At 41.5% G+C, this 13,816-nt stretch overlaps 2 protein-coding genes across 3 annotated transcripts in view; both read left to right on the forward strand.

The window, feature by feature from the left end:
• The window catches only part of LOC139210467 (spectrin beta chain, non-erythrocytic 1), a 122,322-nt gene that overhangs the window by 45,190 nt on the left and 63,316 nt on the right, over positions 1–13,816 (forward strand). The window contains exon 1 of one of the 2 annotated variants that reach the window (XM_070840448.1): positions 5,268–5,843. The exons of the other annotated variant lie outside the window; for it this stretch is intronic. Coding sequence (XP_070696549.1) covers positions 5,597–5,843 — 247 coding nt within the window. The 5' untranslated portion in view covers positions 5,268–5,596. Of the gene's footprint in view, positions 1–5,267; positions 5,844–13,816 lie in introns of those variants that run through there. 2 annotated transcript variants of the gene reach the window in all.
• Positions 1–13,816, forward strand: part of rps27a (ribosomal protein S27a) — a 263,072-nt gene that overhangs the window by 21,383 nt on the left and 227,873 nt on the right. The window lies entirely within an intron of this gene.

The following is a 13,816-nucleotide window of genomic DNA, read 5'->3' on the forward strand; positions in this document are numbered from 1 at the left end:
TTTGTTTGTAGCGTTGCGTCTCTATAAAGAAAACTGTTTTCAGCTTTGCTACGATGCGTGGTTCACTGCAAAGCACCTTCTAAACTAATGCATTAAATTTAAACCTATTTAATCAACGTTTAGACTGATGGAGGAATATCTTAGGGCCAACTAGCAGTCTGTTTGGGTTTTAGGTCTCGGTCTGTAGTGTTGTAGGGTCTTAAGTTTGTCGTGTGTATTTTGTAGGTATATATGTTACTGTAGGATACATTTTAAAAACATGTTAGTAGATATATATTCATGAATACTGTCTGACTAGTGTCAGGGCCCCTATTCTCAAGCTCAAGATAGTCACACATTTATAGACTAAAGCAATTGGTGGTTTGAAAAATCAATAGAAGAAACAATATAATAATAATGTCATAATTACCAGCTACAGTTAGTTTCATAGAAGCAGTGAGACTTTTTGAAAATCTGCATTGAAGCTTAAATGTGACAATGGCGACTCACTGAGCCACTCAGTAATTAGAAACAGGAACACTCAGGTCCCCCACAGAGACACACACACACACACACACACACACACACACACACACACACACACACACACTTCCTGTTCAGAGGACCAGATGGAGGAATGCTGGGAATGTTGGTGCGTCTGTTTTTATAATATGAATGTTTGTGGTTGTTAAGACATGAGAGAAAGTGAAAGTAAAGAATCGTCTCATTCCCTTTTTTCTGTCCTCCTGTTCCCTCCTCTTTTGTTCCCTCTTTCTTTCTTTCTTTCTTCTCCCTTTTATTTTTTTCTGCTCTTCTCCACATTGTATTTTCTTTAAGTTGTCTCATTTTCGTGCTTATTTTTTATTCTCCTTTATTTTTTATTCTCCTTTAGTATTGTTTTCTATCTTTTCACTGTTAATTTCATTCATTCATTCTTTTACTCTTTCTTTCCTTCCCTGCGTCCTTCCTTCCTTCCTTCCTTCTGCGTTGTACAAAATTAACGATGAAAAAACAACAAGGAAACATGGCTGCATCTAACCATTGTCTTTGTTACCGATTAGTCTTCTGATTATTTCCTCCATTAATTCATTAATCATTTGCTAGAACATTACAGAACAGAGAAAATGTCCATGACCTCATTAGATGTGTCGGTTTGTCCAGCAAATCATCCAAAACCCAAAAATATTCAGTTTATTAGAAAACAATATCAAGAAAAGCACCAACTTTTCCTGGAAGAATCAATTTGCATTTTCCTCAAAATGAGTCAGTTATCAAACTAGTTGCTGATTAGTTCTCTGTCAATCAACTCATCGATGAATCATTACAGCTCAACAAAAAAGTAAGGAAATTATACAAAACAGAAAAAGTAACTACGATGTGTATTCACACACTTGTAGTAAACGTAGATTTGTGAGAAAGTCATTAGGTGGAAAGCTTTTCTCATTATCTCACCTTTTAGCTTCAGGTATATTTAAAACGAGCACAAACACAGCCAGTCACTTCTTACAGTGGACAGGAAAGCAGCGCCCATCACCTCTCTGGGAGGCTGTTTTGTCCAGCATGGCTGCCGTAGGCCCTGTTGTTTGCTGGTGTGACCTCACAGGAATGTTTTTATGTGGTCAGGGGGGTGAGGCAGCGTGTTGGTGTGACATTCACCACTGCTGCGCCACAAGTTTGCATGCTGAACGCACCACTGGCTCTGCACATGAGTGTTGTAATGTCTCAGTGCTGAAAGGCTTCAGATAATGGAGTTTAAACAAGGAAATATTTTTAGGTGAAGCTTTTCACCCAGTAAAAATGAAGTCACAGTGCTTTCAGGAAGCGTTCGGTCCCTGCGGCCGCTGTGAGCCGTGTCAGCGGTCTGACTCTGCTCCGGCTGGATGAATGGTGCGTTTGGTTCGTCGGCAGGGTCGCCCAGAGGGGCCGAGCCACGAGGAAGCCAGATGATGGCAGGAAACACGGCGTGACGCTCAGCAGAACATGTTGTCATGTACAGACCACCAAGAGAACATAAAGATCAGTTCCAACTGTTTCTATCAGCTGCAGAAATATTTGGCTCATCTGTTGTCCATTCGTTGTGACCTCTGACCTCTGCACTGATGATGGCTTGTAATGTTGGCAATCAGGGAGCTGAAGCTGGTTCCACTTTTTGACATTTTTAACAAATCAGGAAGCCTTATAAATGTCAGGTGGTAACCTCAGCCTGACTTCAAGCACTCTTCAGTAACACACATTAATATAAATGTGATGTACCACAACATAATCATATAGTGATGTAAATGTGTTCATTGTAAAGGAGTTTAAGTTTGTTGGTGCAAAGTATCGTTCACAGATGGCCTTGTTAAAGCCTTAGAGTGAAATATTCATTTTGTGTGTGATAAAATATTACTTGCTTTTCCTGTAACTTTCAGTTGCATCCCACCGGACGGCAGGACTTGGGGAGCACACACACAATGTCACAGGGAGAAAAAATCTTAACTCAATGTCCTCTTACTAGCCTTTTACAGGGCTTTCAACTACATCCCACAGCCTACTGAAGAAGACTGTGGAATGTGGTTGAAAGCCCCGTAGGAGGCTAGTAAGTGGGCATTGAGTGAAGATTTTTTTCCCAACACCACTGTGTTCCCATGGCCCCGAATGCCCAAAATATGCAACTTTTTGTCATTTCAGTTCTGTCTGTAGTCTGAGGAGTTTTGTCTGCCATCAGACAGCAGCTGCATAAGAACTTTTTTTTAAACAAAATAGTGTCTAAAAAGAATAAAAATGGATTCAAATCAAAAGCAGTTTAATCAGAGGAAAAGTTGACAAGATTATGAGTCAGACCAAACGTTTGATGATGCCTTTCAGTACCGAAAGACATGCTGATGTTACTCTCGTTTGTGAATAATGCAGTTCAGTTTACTGGCTTGTGAGTAAAAGTGAAACAAGCTCTGGGTGGAGTTGCCGCCCTTTTTAATCAGAAGGTCAAACTTCATGTTTGTGATTGTACGTACTGTCTGGATGTGGTGACCTTTGACCTCCTTGTAGTCACATCCTGCTCAGAGTTGTTGAAAATGTGGAGTTGAAGCTCATTTACATGCTATTAAAAGAACCTGCAGGACTGAGACGTAAAACCACCAAAGCTGTGAGAGTTTTTCGTTTCGTCAAACGTTTTCACGTTATAGTCTCCTGCAGTTATTTCGGGCTCACGTGAATATTTGTTCCCTGTATTGTCTCCGTGTCGTGACCTCTGAACTTTCACCTCCTTGCCATTGCTCATGTGTCCCATCGGTTCTGCAGGAAGTGGAGCTGATTCTCTTTCACTCAGTTTTCTCTGGAACGCCCTAATTTTTCCTCCATCTCCTTCTTCCCAAACCTGTTGTAGGTTAAGGTGAAGCTGCAAATTTGTCTGTGTGTGTCTGTGTGTGTGTGTGTGTGTGTGTGTGTGTGTGCATGTGTATATGTGTGTTGTTGATGGACAGCAGGATAAAACAGGAAGTGCTGGCTCGGCTTAGACAGGAAGACACATCTCTGTAACAGGTTCTAATATTAGAGCTCACATATTCTCAGGATGTTTGGATGTCTGTGTGTGAGCAATGAGTTCAGACAAACCCTGAAAAACACACACACACACACACACACACACACACGTTCTCCACCCTGTTTCCTTTCTCTTGGTGCGACCCGTCCCTTCTGCACTCAAAGTCTTGTGTTCTCTGTAAGGATTTATTGGCATGAAGAAGCCGTATTGCCACAGTGTTAAGATGAATTTGATAAAGCAGAATGAATATCTCCTCTTCTTGTGTGTGTGTGTGTTAAACTTCGGTGAACTGTCTTTCAGTCTGTTTCCACTCAAGAACAATTGGATTTTCAGCAACATCTTACACTTACACACTCGGGAATCCAGAACTTGTTCATATTTGTTTTATAAAACATGAACTGTCTGTGTGTTGTACATGAGGCTCGTACAGGAAAACACAGGTCTCAGTGTTTGCCTGCAGATAAGTTTGACTTTGACACACTGACTTTAGTCATGGTGAAGTTTTCAGCTGTGCTATAGTAGTAGTAGTATAGCCTTTATTGTCATTGCGTGTTTACAATGAAATTAGGATCTTTTATAGGAAAAAACAAGTCAAATACATGTATACTTTCTTTTTTTTTTGATAATAGAGTTTAGCTTGACCTGATCATTATGAAAAGTGTTTTGAGATAACGTTTGGTATGAATTGGCACTATATACATAAAGATTGATTGATTAATTGATTGATTTTACACTTTTTATATGTATGTATGTTAGGTTATTATTATGTATGCTGGATTATATCCTTTTTAAAACACAATGTCACACAAGGTCTCAGTGGTCGATCCATCAGCCCAAACCTGAAAGAGTCTAAACTAGATTAAATTAAATTGTGATTAACAGAAATGATTAACAGAAAAAAAGTCTACACTTATTTCTCTTCTACAGTTTTATTGATTTGAAGAAACAAATCTTAGTCTTCAAAATATCCAGTCATTGTACGTCTCTCCTCATTTTCTACAAGAAGAATCTTGAAGAAGCTCCAAACTGTAGTAAACATTATTTTTCATTTTCTGATTTCATCTTCAGTGTGAACAGAAACACTTCAGCTCTCTCTCTCTCAGTTTGTCTGTCTCTCTCGCCCTCCTCCCACTCCACCCCTTATGCTAAAATGTCGATGACATCACGGCTACAAGCGAGGGCTGTGATTGGCCGCTGGGAGGAGTAACTGCTCCTGTTGGCGGCCCCTCCCCCCCTTGACTCTCCCTCTGTCTGAAAGGTGTTTTCAGTGTCTGAGAGCCGCCTGCTGCTGCTGCATGCTGGACGACAAACCCACGCTTTCATTCTCTACGTCCCTCCATCTCCTCCTCTGCTTCCTGCACGCCGTCTCTCACTGCGTCTCCACCTCCCCATTGTGCTGCTTCTTCAGGCGGGGTTTGGAGTTTGAACGGAGGATGGGTTTATTCCTGAACGAGGGGAAGGTGTGATATCTGAAGACATTGACAGATGGATGGAGAGAGAACAGAAGCATGATGCTGCCACTGCCATCGCCGCTGTGCGTCTGCTGAGCCAGCGATTTCTGCTTCCACACTGGTGAAACATAGAAAGAGAGAGACTCTGTGGTTCATCTCCTGTGTCGCTTTCCCTCCTTCGCTCATTCCTGCTGTCTGAAGTGAAGACAACAGCTGATTCTGGGATCATTTCTTTACAATATTAGAAGCTCTTGTGTGCTTTAAACTCAGGTTTGAATAATTTCAAATCATTTTATTTTCTTAAAGTCTCATTTAATCACCTGGAAACTTTTTTTATTTTCTTGAAAACTGAGGTTGTTCTTCTAGGCACAAGTTTATCCTGTTTAGCTTGAGACCGCGGCAGAGACGTTTATCCTCTTGGACTTCTTCAACTTTCCTCTCCTGGACGAAACTTAGTCCCGTTGAAACCTGAGCTTTACACTGCAGCAGCGGGGCTCAAACTCTGTTTCTCTCTCCTCTTGAAGACAATTTGATTTAACAGGAAACTGTTTGATCCACGTGGAGACATTTGATTTCTTTGCTGAGTTTTTCATCAATGTCTCTGTGGACTCGTCTCGTCTGAATCTTCTCTCTCTGGAGTTTCACCATGGAGCTTCAGAGCGCCGCCAGCGGACTCCCTGGCCCTCTTTCCCCTGGCCCCCTCTCCCCTACCTTGGACTATGCTAGCCCTCTGTCCCCATCATCAGGTGGCCCCGGCCCATCCCACACTAGCCCCAGCCTGGGTCCCAGCCCCAGCCGTAGCCCCATCAGGGGGTCCAGCCCTGGCCCTGGATTCACGGGCCAGGCTGCCTTCAACTACAACCAGCTGGAAGGGAGGTTTAAACAGCTTCAAGGTAAGATGGGAACTCACCTCAGAAATCTGTAAAAATGCCCCAAAAAGGAACATGCGAAGAGAGAAATCCTGGTGGTTTGGCTAAAGGATAATCTCAATGTAATGTACTTGCAAAATATCGGAATTAGCATTTTCCCACTTGCTGTCTTTATCCAGACAAAGTGGCTTCGGGGAGTGAAACATTAGAAAGCCTGAATTCCTAGAAACAGCCCCGGGAGTCAGAGCCAGAAAAGCTTCAACGAGCTGGATGAGAGCAACAGCAGCTTTTTAAACTGCTTTACTAAGTAGTTTCCTGAAAGTGAAAACGAGAGAATCTGCTGAGAAAGTGACTTCATGACAAGCTTAAAAGTTGCAGATAAACAGCAGCTGGAGAGCAGCTTAAAGCGAGGAAGAAATGTCTGATACACTCACATTTAGTTTGATTCCACTCTTGATTTAGTCGCAAGGTGATTGATAATCAGTTTAATGATCGCAAACGCACACAATGTTGGAAAAGTTGGAAAGAAACTACAACTACTTTTTTTAGTGTAATCATTGGAGGTTTATTATGTTAAATCTTTATAGTATTTTAATGTGAAATCAGAGTCTAACTGTGGGTGAGTCAGCAGTTCAGACCTTATCTCAGCGAACTCTCCCTGCATCAGAGCCCCACCCTGCTGCACATTCACACAGTGACCCTGATAAAGCTGATCGCTGGCATCAAGTCAATTGGGTATTTTGTGCCTTGCTGAAGGGCAGCTGGAGGGGCACTGCTGAAAGATGACATGAGTGTTTCTCAGTCAGCTCGCACACCCAGATTTTTTCAGGTAGTTGCGATCTGACCAGTGACCCTTCAGTCACAAGCAGAACTGTCCGCCCCTTTGTCAATTAGGCATCTAATCAATCAACAGGGTGTTGGCTGGGCTTTACCAGGCACCATATATTGGAAAATATGACAATTTTATTTTGTGTTAAATCAACTAATTGATTTTTAAGACAAATACCAAGTCTTGGTATTGTTTAGTTTAAGTGAATTTATGTAACCCAGAATCACAACTTTGTCCCAAAGGTCCATACAGTCTGTGCAGCCTACAGCACCCGATGTCCACAGATCCTTAATCTTCAGTAGAAAAAACTTTTGGAAAGAAAGTGATTCAGAAAATCCACTATTGTAAGAGCAGGGTGAGGACTTGCAGTCTTACTTGGACTAACAATGTATGCAACATCGTAGTCAAACTGCTGAGGTATCAAACAGGTATTCTCTCTGTTGTTACTTAAAGACATGCTGGTCTACACAAGTGCTCATAATTTCTTCCCAAGATTAGTATCCATTGGACTTTGCACCTTATTTGAGTTCAAGCCCACTGTTTACTCTTGAACTTTCACTGAAGCGTGCAAACTATTTCCTACTTTAGTATATGCAGATACTACTGGATCAAAGCATCTACCTATCGGCTGCTTAGCAGTTTATTACTTTTCATTTCCTGTTGACTGAAAAAACAGCTCTGTCTCCTACAAATTATGTTCATATACAGCTAATATGCAAAATACAAAATACCTTTTGGGACTATTCATAAAATCTCTTCCCAACCTTAACCAAAGTGCTTTTGTTTCCTTCATTCATTCAAAGAAACGTCCATGAACATAATCCAGGCAGCGATAACATTTGTTACCAAAACGTAATTATGAAAACAGTAATAAACAACAATTAGTAATATACAAATGTAATTTTTCTGAGACAGGGTTGGAAAGAAGGTCTTTTCAGTGTCTCTTTTTCATTAACTTGAACTCAACTTCAGTGCAAATGATTTCCAGCAGTGCGGCTCCAATGAAATCAAGTGTTCTTAGTATCACTAAGTAATACCTGTGTTTCACAATGCAATGGAATTAATCTTTGATATGGACAACCGCCTGCTGTAGTGTGTATGTACTGGGGGAATTGATAGAAGGTGCTTCAGTAATTTTGAATCACTGTTATTCTCTGTCGCATTGTTAGAAAGCACATCCGATGCAAATCTTCTTTGAATTCTAGCAAGAAACAATAACCTGATGCAAGTTAAGAGGACGGTTGTTTACAATTAATATGCGTACATTGAAAAGTTTTAATACCAGAAGGTTTTTTTCTTTTTTTTGGACAAAGACCTAAGTGTAAAATTATTGACAGTCTGAGTTTAGCTGAAGGTTAATGGCGCTGGTTTACCGATCGACATGCTGATTCCCAGAAACCTTCAGTATTGTCCTTCCTCTCTAAAAGTAGCTTGCTGGCTCTGGGCCAGGTTAAGGTGGTCGCAGCAGGCGGTTTGTGGGGCTGTAAACTAAGAACTGCAAAGTGGCTTTGAGCTGATCGTTTGTTTTAATGAGTGAGTGTGTCAAAGTGATTCTAGCATCCAAATGGAGTCGATCAACACCTCAGTTATCCTCATAGACACGCTGGCATAGACAAGCTTCTCCTTTGAGAGTTTCCTGATTTTCACGGCTCCTGGTAAATGTATAAACCCTTCCCTTCTCATGGTCATTAATTGATTTGTTTTTTTTTTCCCGTAATCCAATTGGAAATCTCAGACTCTCAGACTTCAATTGAGAAGAATTTTCCCAGAAGAAGTCCACCTTGTTAGAGGCTCATAGAAGTATTGCATTATGTCATTGGATGTCTTATCAAAGAAGTTTTGACTTTGAGTTTGTGTGTTATTTGGGGAAAGGGTCAAAGTGATCAGTTTTAGTGCTGAGATGTGAGTGGATTAAATTGTTCTGCAGTGCTAGAGAGACTGGGTATTGCTTAAAAAGATTGGACACCAGCACTGATACCAGTGCACTTAAATATCAATGCTGACAGAGTAGTTCAAGCAATAATCTGTATGCTTTTTACGCATTTATTTTAATCATCAAACACCAAAGGTGTGTAGTCACAGGTGTCTAGCCTTACTTTCAAACATTTTGATGGTAGCTTGAAATTGAAGAAGACTTGGAACGTTTGGCAAAACTATTCAAATAGTTCATATTTTCTGAATCTGGGTACAAATGGAGTGAAAGCAGGTGTGGTTTGACTGTAGAGGGTTCAGTAGTACTTGCTATGGTATTAGATATTTCGGTCGATGCCTTAAAGATATTGAGTACCAATACTCAGCCCTAAAGCTTGCAGAGTGAATCGTTTGTCACTCTACAAATGGAAGCAGTGTATTTTGCCATTTATTTTGCATGTTGTTTTGCATGAAAACATTATTGGAATGCATTATGAAAACAAACTCGGCGCTGAACACCATCGGACCTTGTTGGGCCATCGTTAAGCGTCTGTGACCCTAGTTTGTGCTGTGTATTGCATTGTCAGCACTTGTTGGACCTCTGACTGACTGTTTTTTGGGCCAATTGAGCATGATGAATTGGCGGCTTAGCCCGTCGGTGATAGAGATCACTCTGATTAGCATGAGAGGAGAAACCATCTTTGATTAACAAAAGGAGTACAGACTGAGGAATACAGACTGCCACTACCTGGTGGTGTGGAGAGTTATTTCCTCTCCCACAAGCATAAACATGCTCATTGGCTGTTGGCTTTAGTCTGTGGTGTGTTCAGGTACATGAGGTGATGCAACTGTTGGCCCTCATCACCGCTGGTTCTTTGATGTTGCTTTGACGTGTCAGGGCTTCAACTGAGAGTAAACCCATCACTGTTCTTCATGAAACCCTGATGGTCCCTCGTAGCCCTTTTACTTCTCAGAGCAGATAACGCTCAGACAGATAAACAGGTCTGGGAGATGACTTTATGAGGGCAGTTGTGGAGTGTCGAGTGAATATAAATCCATGTGTTGTCCCATGGGTGGCCCAGGTGGACCAGAGCAGCACGTTGCATCCTAAAAGACCAATGGTTCAATTCCCAGGAGGATCATGAATATGGAAGCAGGCACTGATTATTGCACTGCAAAGACCTTGAGATTTGAGAGGGAGAGGAGCTGAGGAGCAGCACTTCCCCCTCGTTAGGACGAGTATTGAGCGAGCATCCCCTGATAGAAATCAAGCAATTATGGAGAGAAACAAGTCATGAAATTGCCCACTAAAGTGACTCATGGGAGGTTTTTCTGTTAGACGCTGACTAATGCTGAAGTAAATCACTCAGGAGAACAGCCATGGAGCATTTCCTTTACTTGTAAATGATGACTGTTATACTGACTTTGTGATTGAGTCGATTTATGTCCAGTGTTAGTCCCGGTCCATCACGAGGAGCCTCCAGTCCTTTGTTTTGAAATTTGGTGTGGGCGGGGCTATACTGTGGAAAAGACAGTAAAATACGTATTAATCATTGATTGATTGATTGACTGGGGCACACACAAGCCTTCCTGTCGGATCAAATCACATCGTACACGCACACATGCACACACACACACACACACACACACACACACTCCTAACACGCAGTCATGCTCAAAACAAAACCATCAGTCCTCTCTGCTCCCATCATCCCCCTCTTTTCCTGTGTTGTCCTGAGCCAGCCAATCAGCAGACATCTTGGTGGTATGGGAGCCCCCGAGCTGCGTGTGTGAGTGAGGTGGGGGTGAGGATTAACAGAGGGGAGGGGTGCGTCTAACATGGTCTGCAAGGCACAAAAATGTTCAAACCACATTGTCCTCCCTCCTTTCTCTTTGTCGAAAAGGTGTTTATCCACTCCTTCGTCCTCCCTCCTCTTCTCCTCTTTCTTCTCCTCCTCCACCTCATCAATGTTTCATGAGCTTCTGCAGAGCGTCTGTCATTGCCCAGATCATCCCCCTCTCCCCACTGCCCTTCCCTACCTCCCTCCATCCATCCTCTTAGTGAAATTAAAAGGAAGCTTCAGCCGTCTCGTCCTGATAAAGCTCACACAAAGGCGGGATGAGAAAAGCTTCACCCCTGCTCCTCTTCCTCCACCCTCCATCATCAGTGTCAGGGGGAGCCTGTGATCTCCACTCAGCAGCTTCTGACATAATCTGATCATGCACTTCGCACACAAATGTTAAAAAAAGAGAATTTCAATGTATTTCAATCGTAGGAGTGTATTTTAGGTTATTTAAAAAAAACGTTTTAATTAATGACTTTAATATACACAATCATACAGAGAACACACACACAGTCAGCACACACATCATGTACAAACACAGCATTATCTTGAGTATAGACTGAAACCTGCACTTGCACATTGGAGTTTTTGACATTTGTTGGCATAATATGAACCTTTATGGTGTTGGATGTTGTTGGCTACGGCTATGGACTGGCTGCTGCCGTTAAATCTTCTGTATTTCAAGGCTTCATGTAACATATAAATTTAATGTTTATTTCAGAGATATAATTTCCAGTTTATCATTTTATCTACAAATCATGTCTTAACATCATTTGTGCCGACTATTTTCATCGTTTTAGATGTGTGATGCATTTTTCCTCCAGTTTCAGACAACTGCTAGTTTCAGAAATTGATTAACACCCTTATCCATCTAAGAAAAAATAAAGATTAAATAAAGAGTACACAGTGAGAAAATTATTTTTATTGATAAGTGGTGAGCAGGTGAGATTGATTAGAAGGAATAATTAGAAAAGTCTGCTTAACATTACCTGACAATTAAGTCTGATATTCAGTTATTTATAAAAGAAGAAGGTTCATGAAAACCTCATATTTTTTTAAGGAATGATTACAGTTCAGACAGAAATACATTTATTTTTTCCTAATCTCCTGTTTCTTCGTGACATTCTTAGGTCTGCATTTAATGAAATTTCCTAAAATGGTGACAGTGTTGAAACGATGCAGAAACCTTCACCTGAGGTGGAGTCAGCAGTGTCAGTTACTGAGGGAGAGAGAGAGAGAGAGAGAGAGAGAGAGAGAAAGAGAGAGAGAGAGAGAGAGAGAGAGAGAGAGAGAGAGAGAGAACGGTGTCATTGTTTGGCCAGAAAGTGACATGAGTAAGTGTTTAAGGAAGGAGCCATGTGTTTTCAGGCTGAGTGTGTGTGACAGTCTGAGGAAGAACAGGGAAATCACTCTGTGTGTGTGTGTGTGTGTGTAGGTAGGTGTGTGTGTGTGTGATCACGTTGTTCTGTTCCACATGCAGCTTTGTGGCATGAAAGGGCTCTTTGATGGGGGCGCTCCACTGAGCATGCTCAGAGAGGGGGCGGGGCATATCTGAGCAAAGAGGGAAAAACATCATAAAATAAAAAAAAACACTCTAAAAATAAACTGATAAAGTGTGTGTGTCTGTGTTTGCTATCAGCTGCACAGGATGAACAGTTATCTTTAGTTATGTTTTTAAAAAAGAGAAATTCACTCAAACCACAGACTTTTAGTTAGAGTTATTCACTAAATTACCAAAAACTGACGTGATTCACACCAAAAATGATCACAGTGGTGGTTATTGAGTGGTCTCCACCCTATATGCAAATATAGATCTCTGACTACTATAGTGTCTCTGCTCAGGTGTTTATAAGGTTAAAAATAGTAGCACAAATCTGATCAGATGAACTTCGGTGACAGCTAAAACTGTTCCTCTACCTACACTGCAGAGCCAATGACACGAAGAACGCAGTTAATATTATGGCAATCACTACATCCTGCTACAGCCTCCACCTTCTCTGAATGTAACGTGATTAGTAGGTTGAACTTTTGAATCATTTTTGCTCAGAATGAGGGCTGTGGATTTTGTTCCACACTTTTATTTACAAGTGATCAGATCAGATTTGTGTGTCCAGGCATGACCAATCTCAGTAACCACGCACACCGGTGAGGCAACTTTCCAACGTTGATGCGTGAGAAATGGAGATCCATCATCTCGTGCTCCACCTACAATTGCGCTGTCAAATCGCACCACTGTTCTCAGTGTCGTCTGTACTGTTCTGCTAGCAGCAGCGTGGATCCACCTCTGATCACTCCGGATTTGATGTTGTCATATGTCAAATTGTGAAACTTTGAAATCCGATTTGAGCGGCCTGAGAGTCCGGGCTGAGATGCATCTATAGAAATCTGATCCGAAACACATTTCAAACCACCTCCAAACATATCTTGGTTCTTATTTTCAGGCTTTTTAAATATCAACCTGGACACAATCTGGATGTGCCAAAAACAGATTTGGGCTGGCAGTCTGGATGTTCAGTATGAACCGGAGGAATGATCACAGCAGGCAAAACGTGTTTCAATGTTCAAAGTCCACTCTCGTCAAAAACAATAAGAAAAAGCCACCCCAGGCTGCTGAAAAGCTCTCTGTCTGATCAGGGCCTTACCCGTCTCAGTGACAAAAGCTGGGAAAAAGATTTGTATAATCCTTTAAAACCTCTACGTGTTAATAAGGCTGCATTATTTAGTTATTTACTATTATTACCAAAATATTAATAATGTAGGAAAAGCAGTCCGACAGGTCCTGAAACGAAACTCAGTATTAAGATACTTTTGACTATTTCTGCTGATAAGATAAACTTTGTGCTACATGCAGAAACTTATTAGATAATGATGTATGTCTGTGGCATGCTGACACTGTTTCATTAGCATTTAAGCGACACACACACACACACACCCATAGAGAGTTTCTCTTCTCAGCGATGAGGAATTTCAGTCATCCACCAGTGAGCAGTCACTGTGGGGAACTTAACATGGTCTCTGTAATGAAGGAAAGCTGATTTATATCGACAGCAGTGTGTTTCCTGATGGCTGACAGTGGAGAGAATGTGACAGCCTTGTGAATCAGCTCTGGTTTTTCCACTGACAGTGATGCTGAAAAGCCCATTTGTTCGCTGACGACTGTTAGAAAAAAGCAGCATGAAGGGAAAGTAGGAGGAAGGAGGAAGGCATGGAGTCTTTATTCAGCTGTCAGAGTGTGAAGAGAACAGCAGGCCACATACACAGACAGTCACACATACTCAAACACACACAAATACAACTTCTCAGAGCTCTTATAACTCTCATTAATCACTAACAGCCGATCTGAAAATGAGTGAGCTTGATAATAAAGATTTCAGTTGGTGAGTCAATTAGATCTGTGTGATAGGTTAAGTGTG

The sequence above is a fragment of the Pempheris klunzingeri genome, chromosome 12, assembly GCF_042242105.1.
Source record: "Pempheris klunzingeri isolate RE-2024b chromosome 12, fPemKlu1.hap1, whole genome shotgun sequence".
NCBI lineage: Eukaryota > Metazoa > Chordata > Actinopteri > Acropomatiformes > Pempheridae > Pempheris > Pempheris klunzingeri.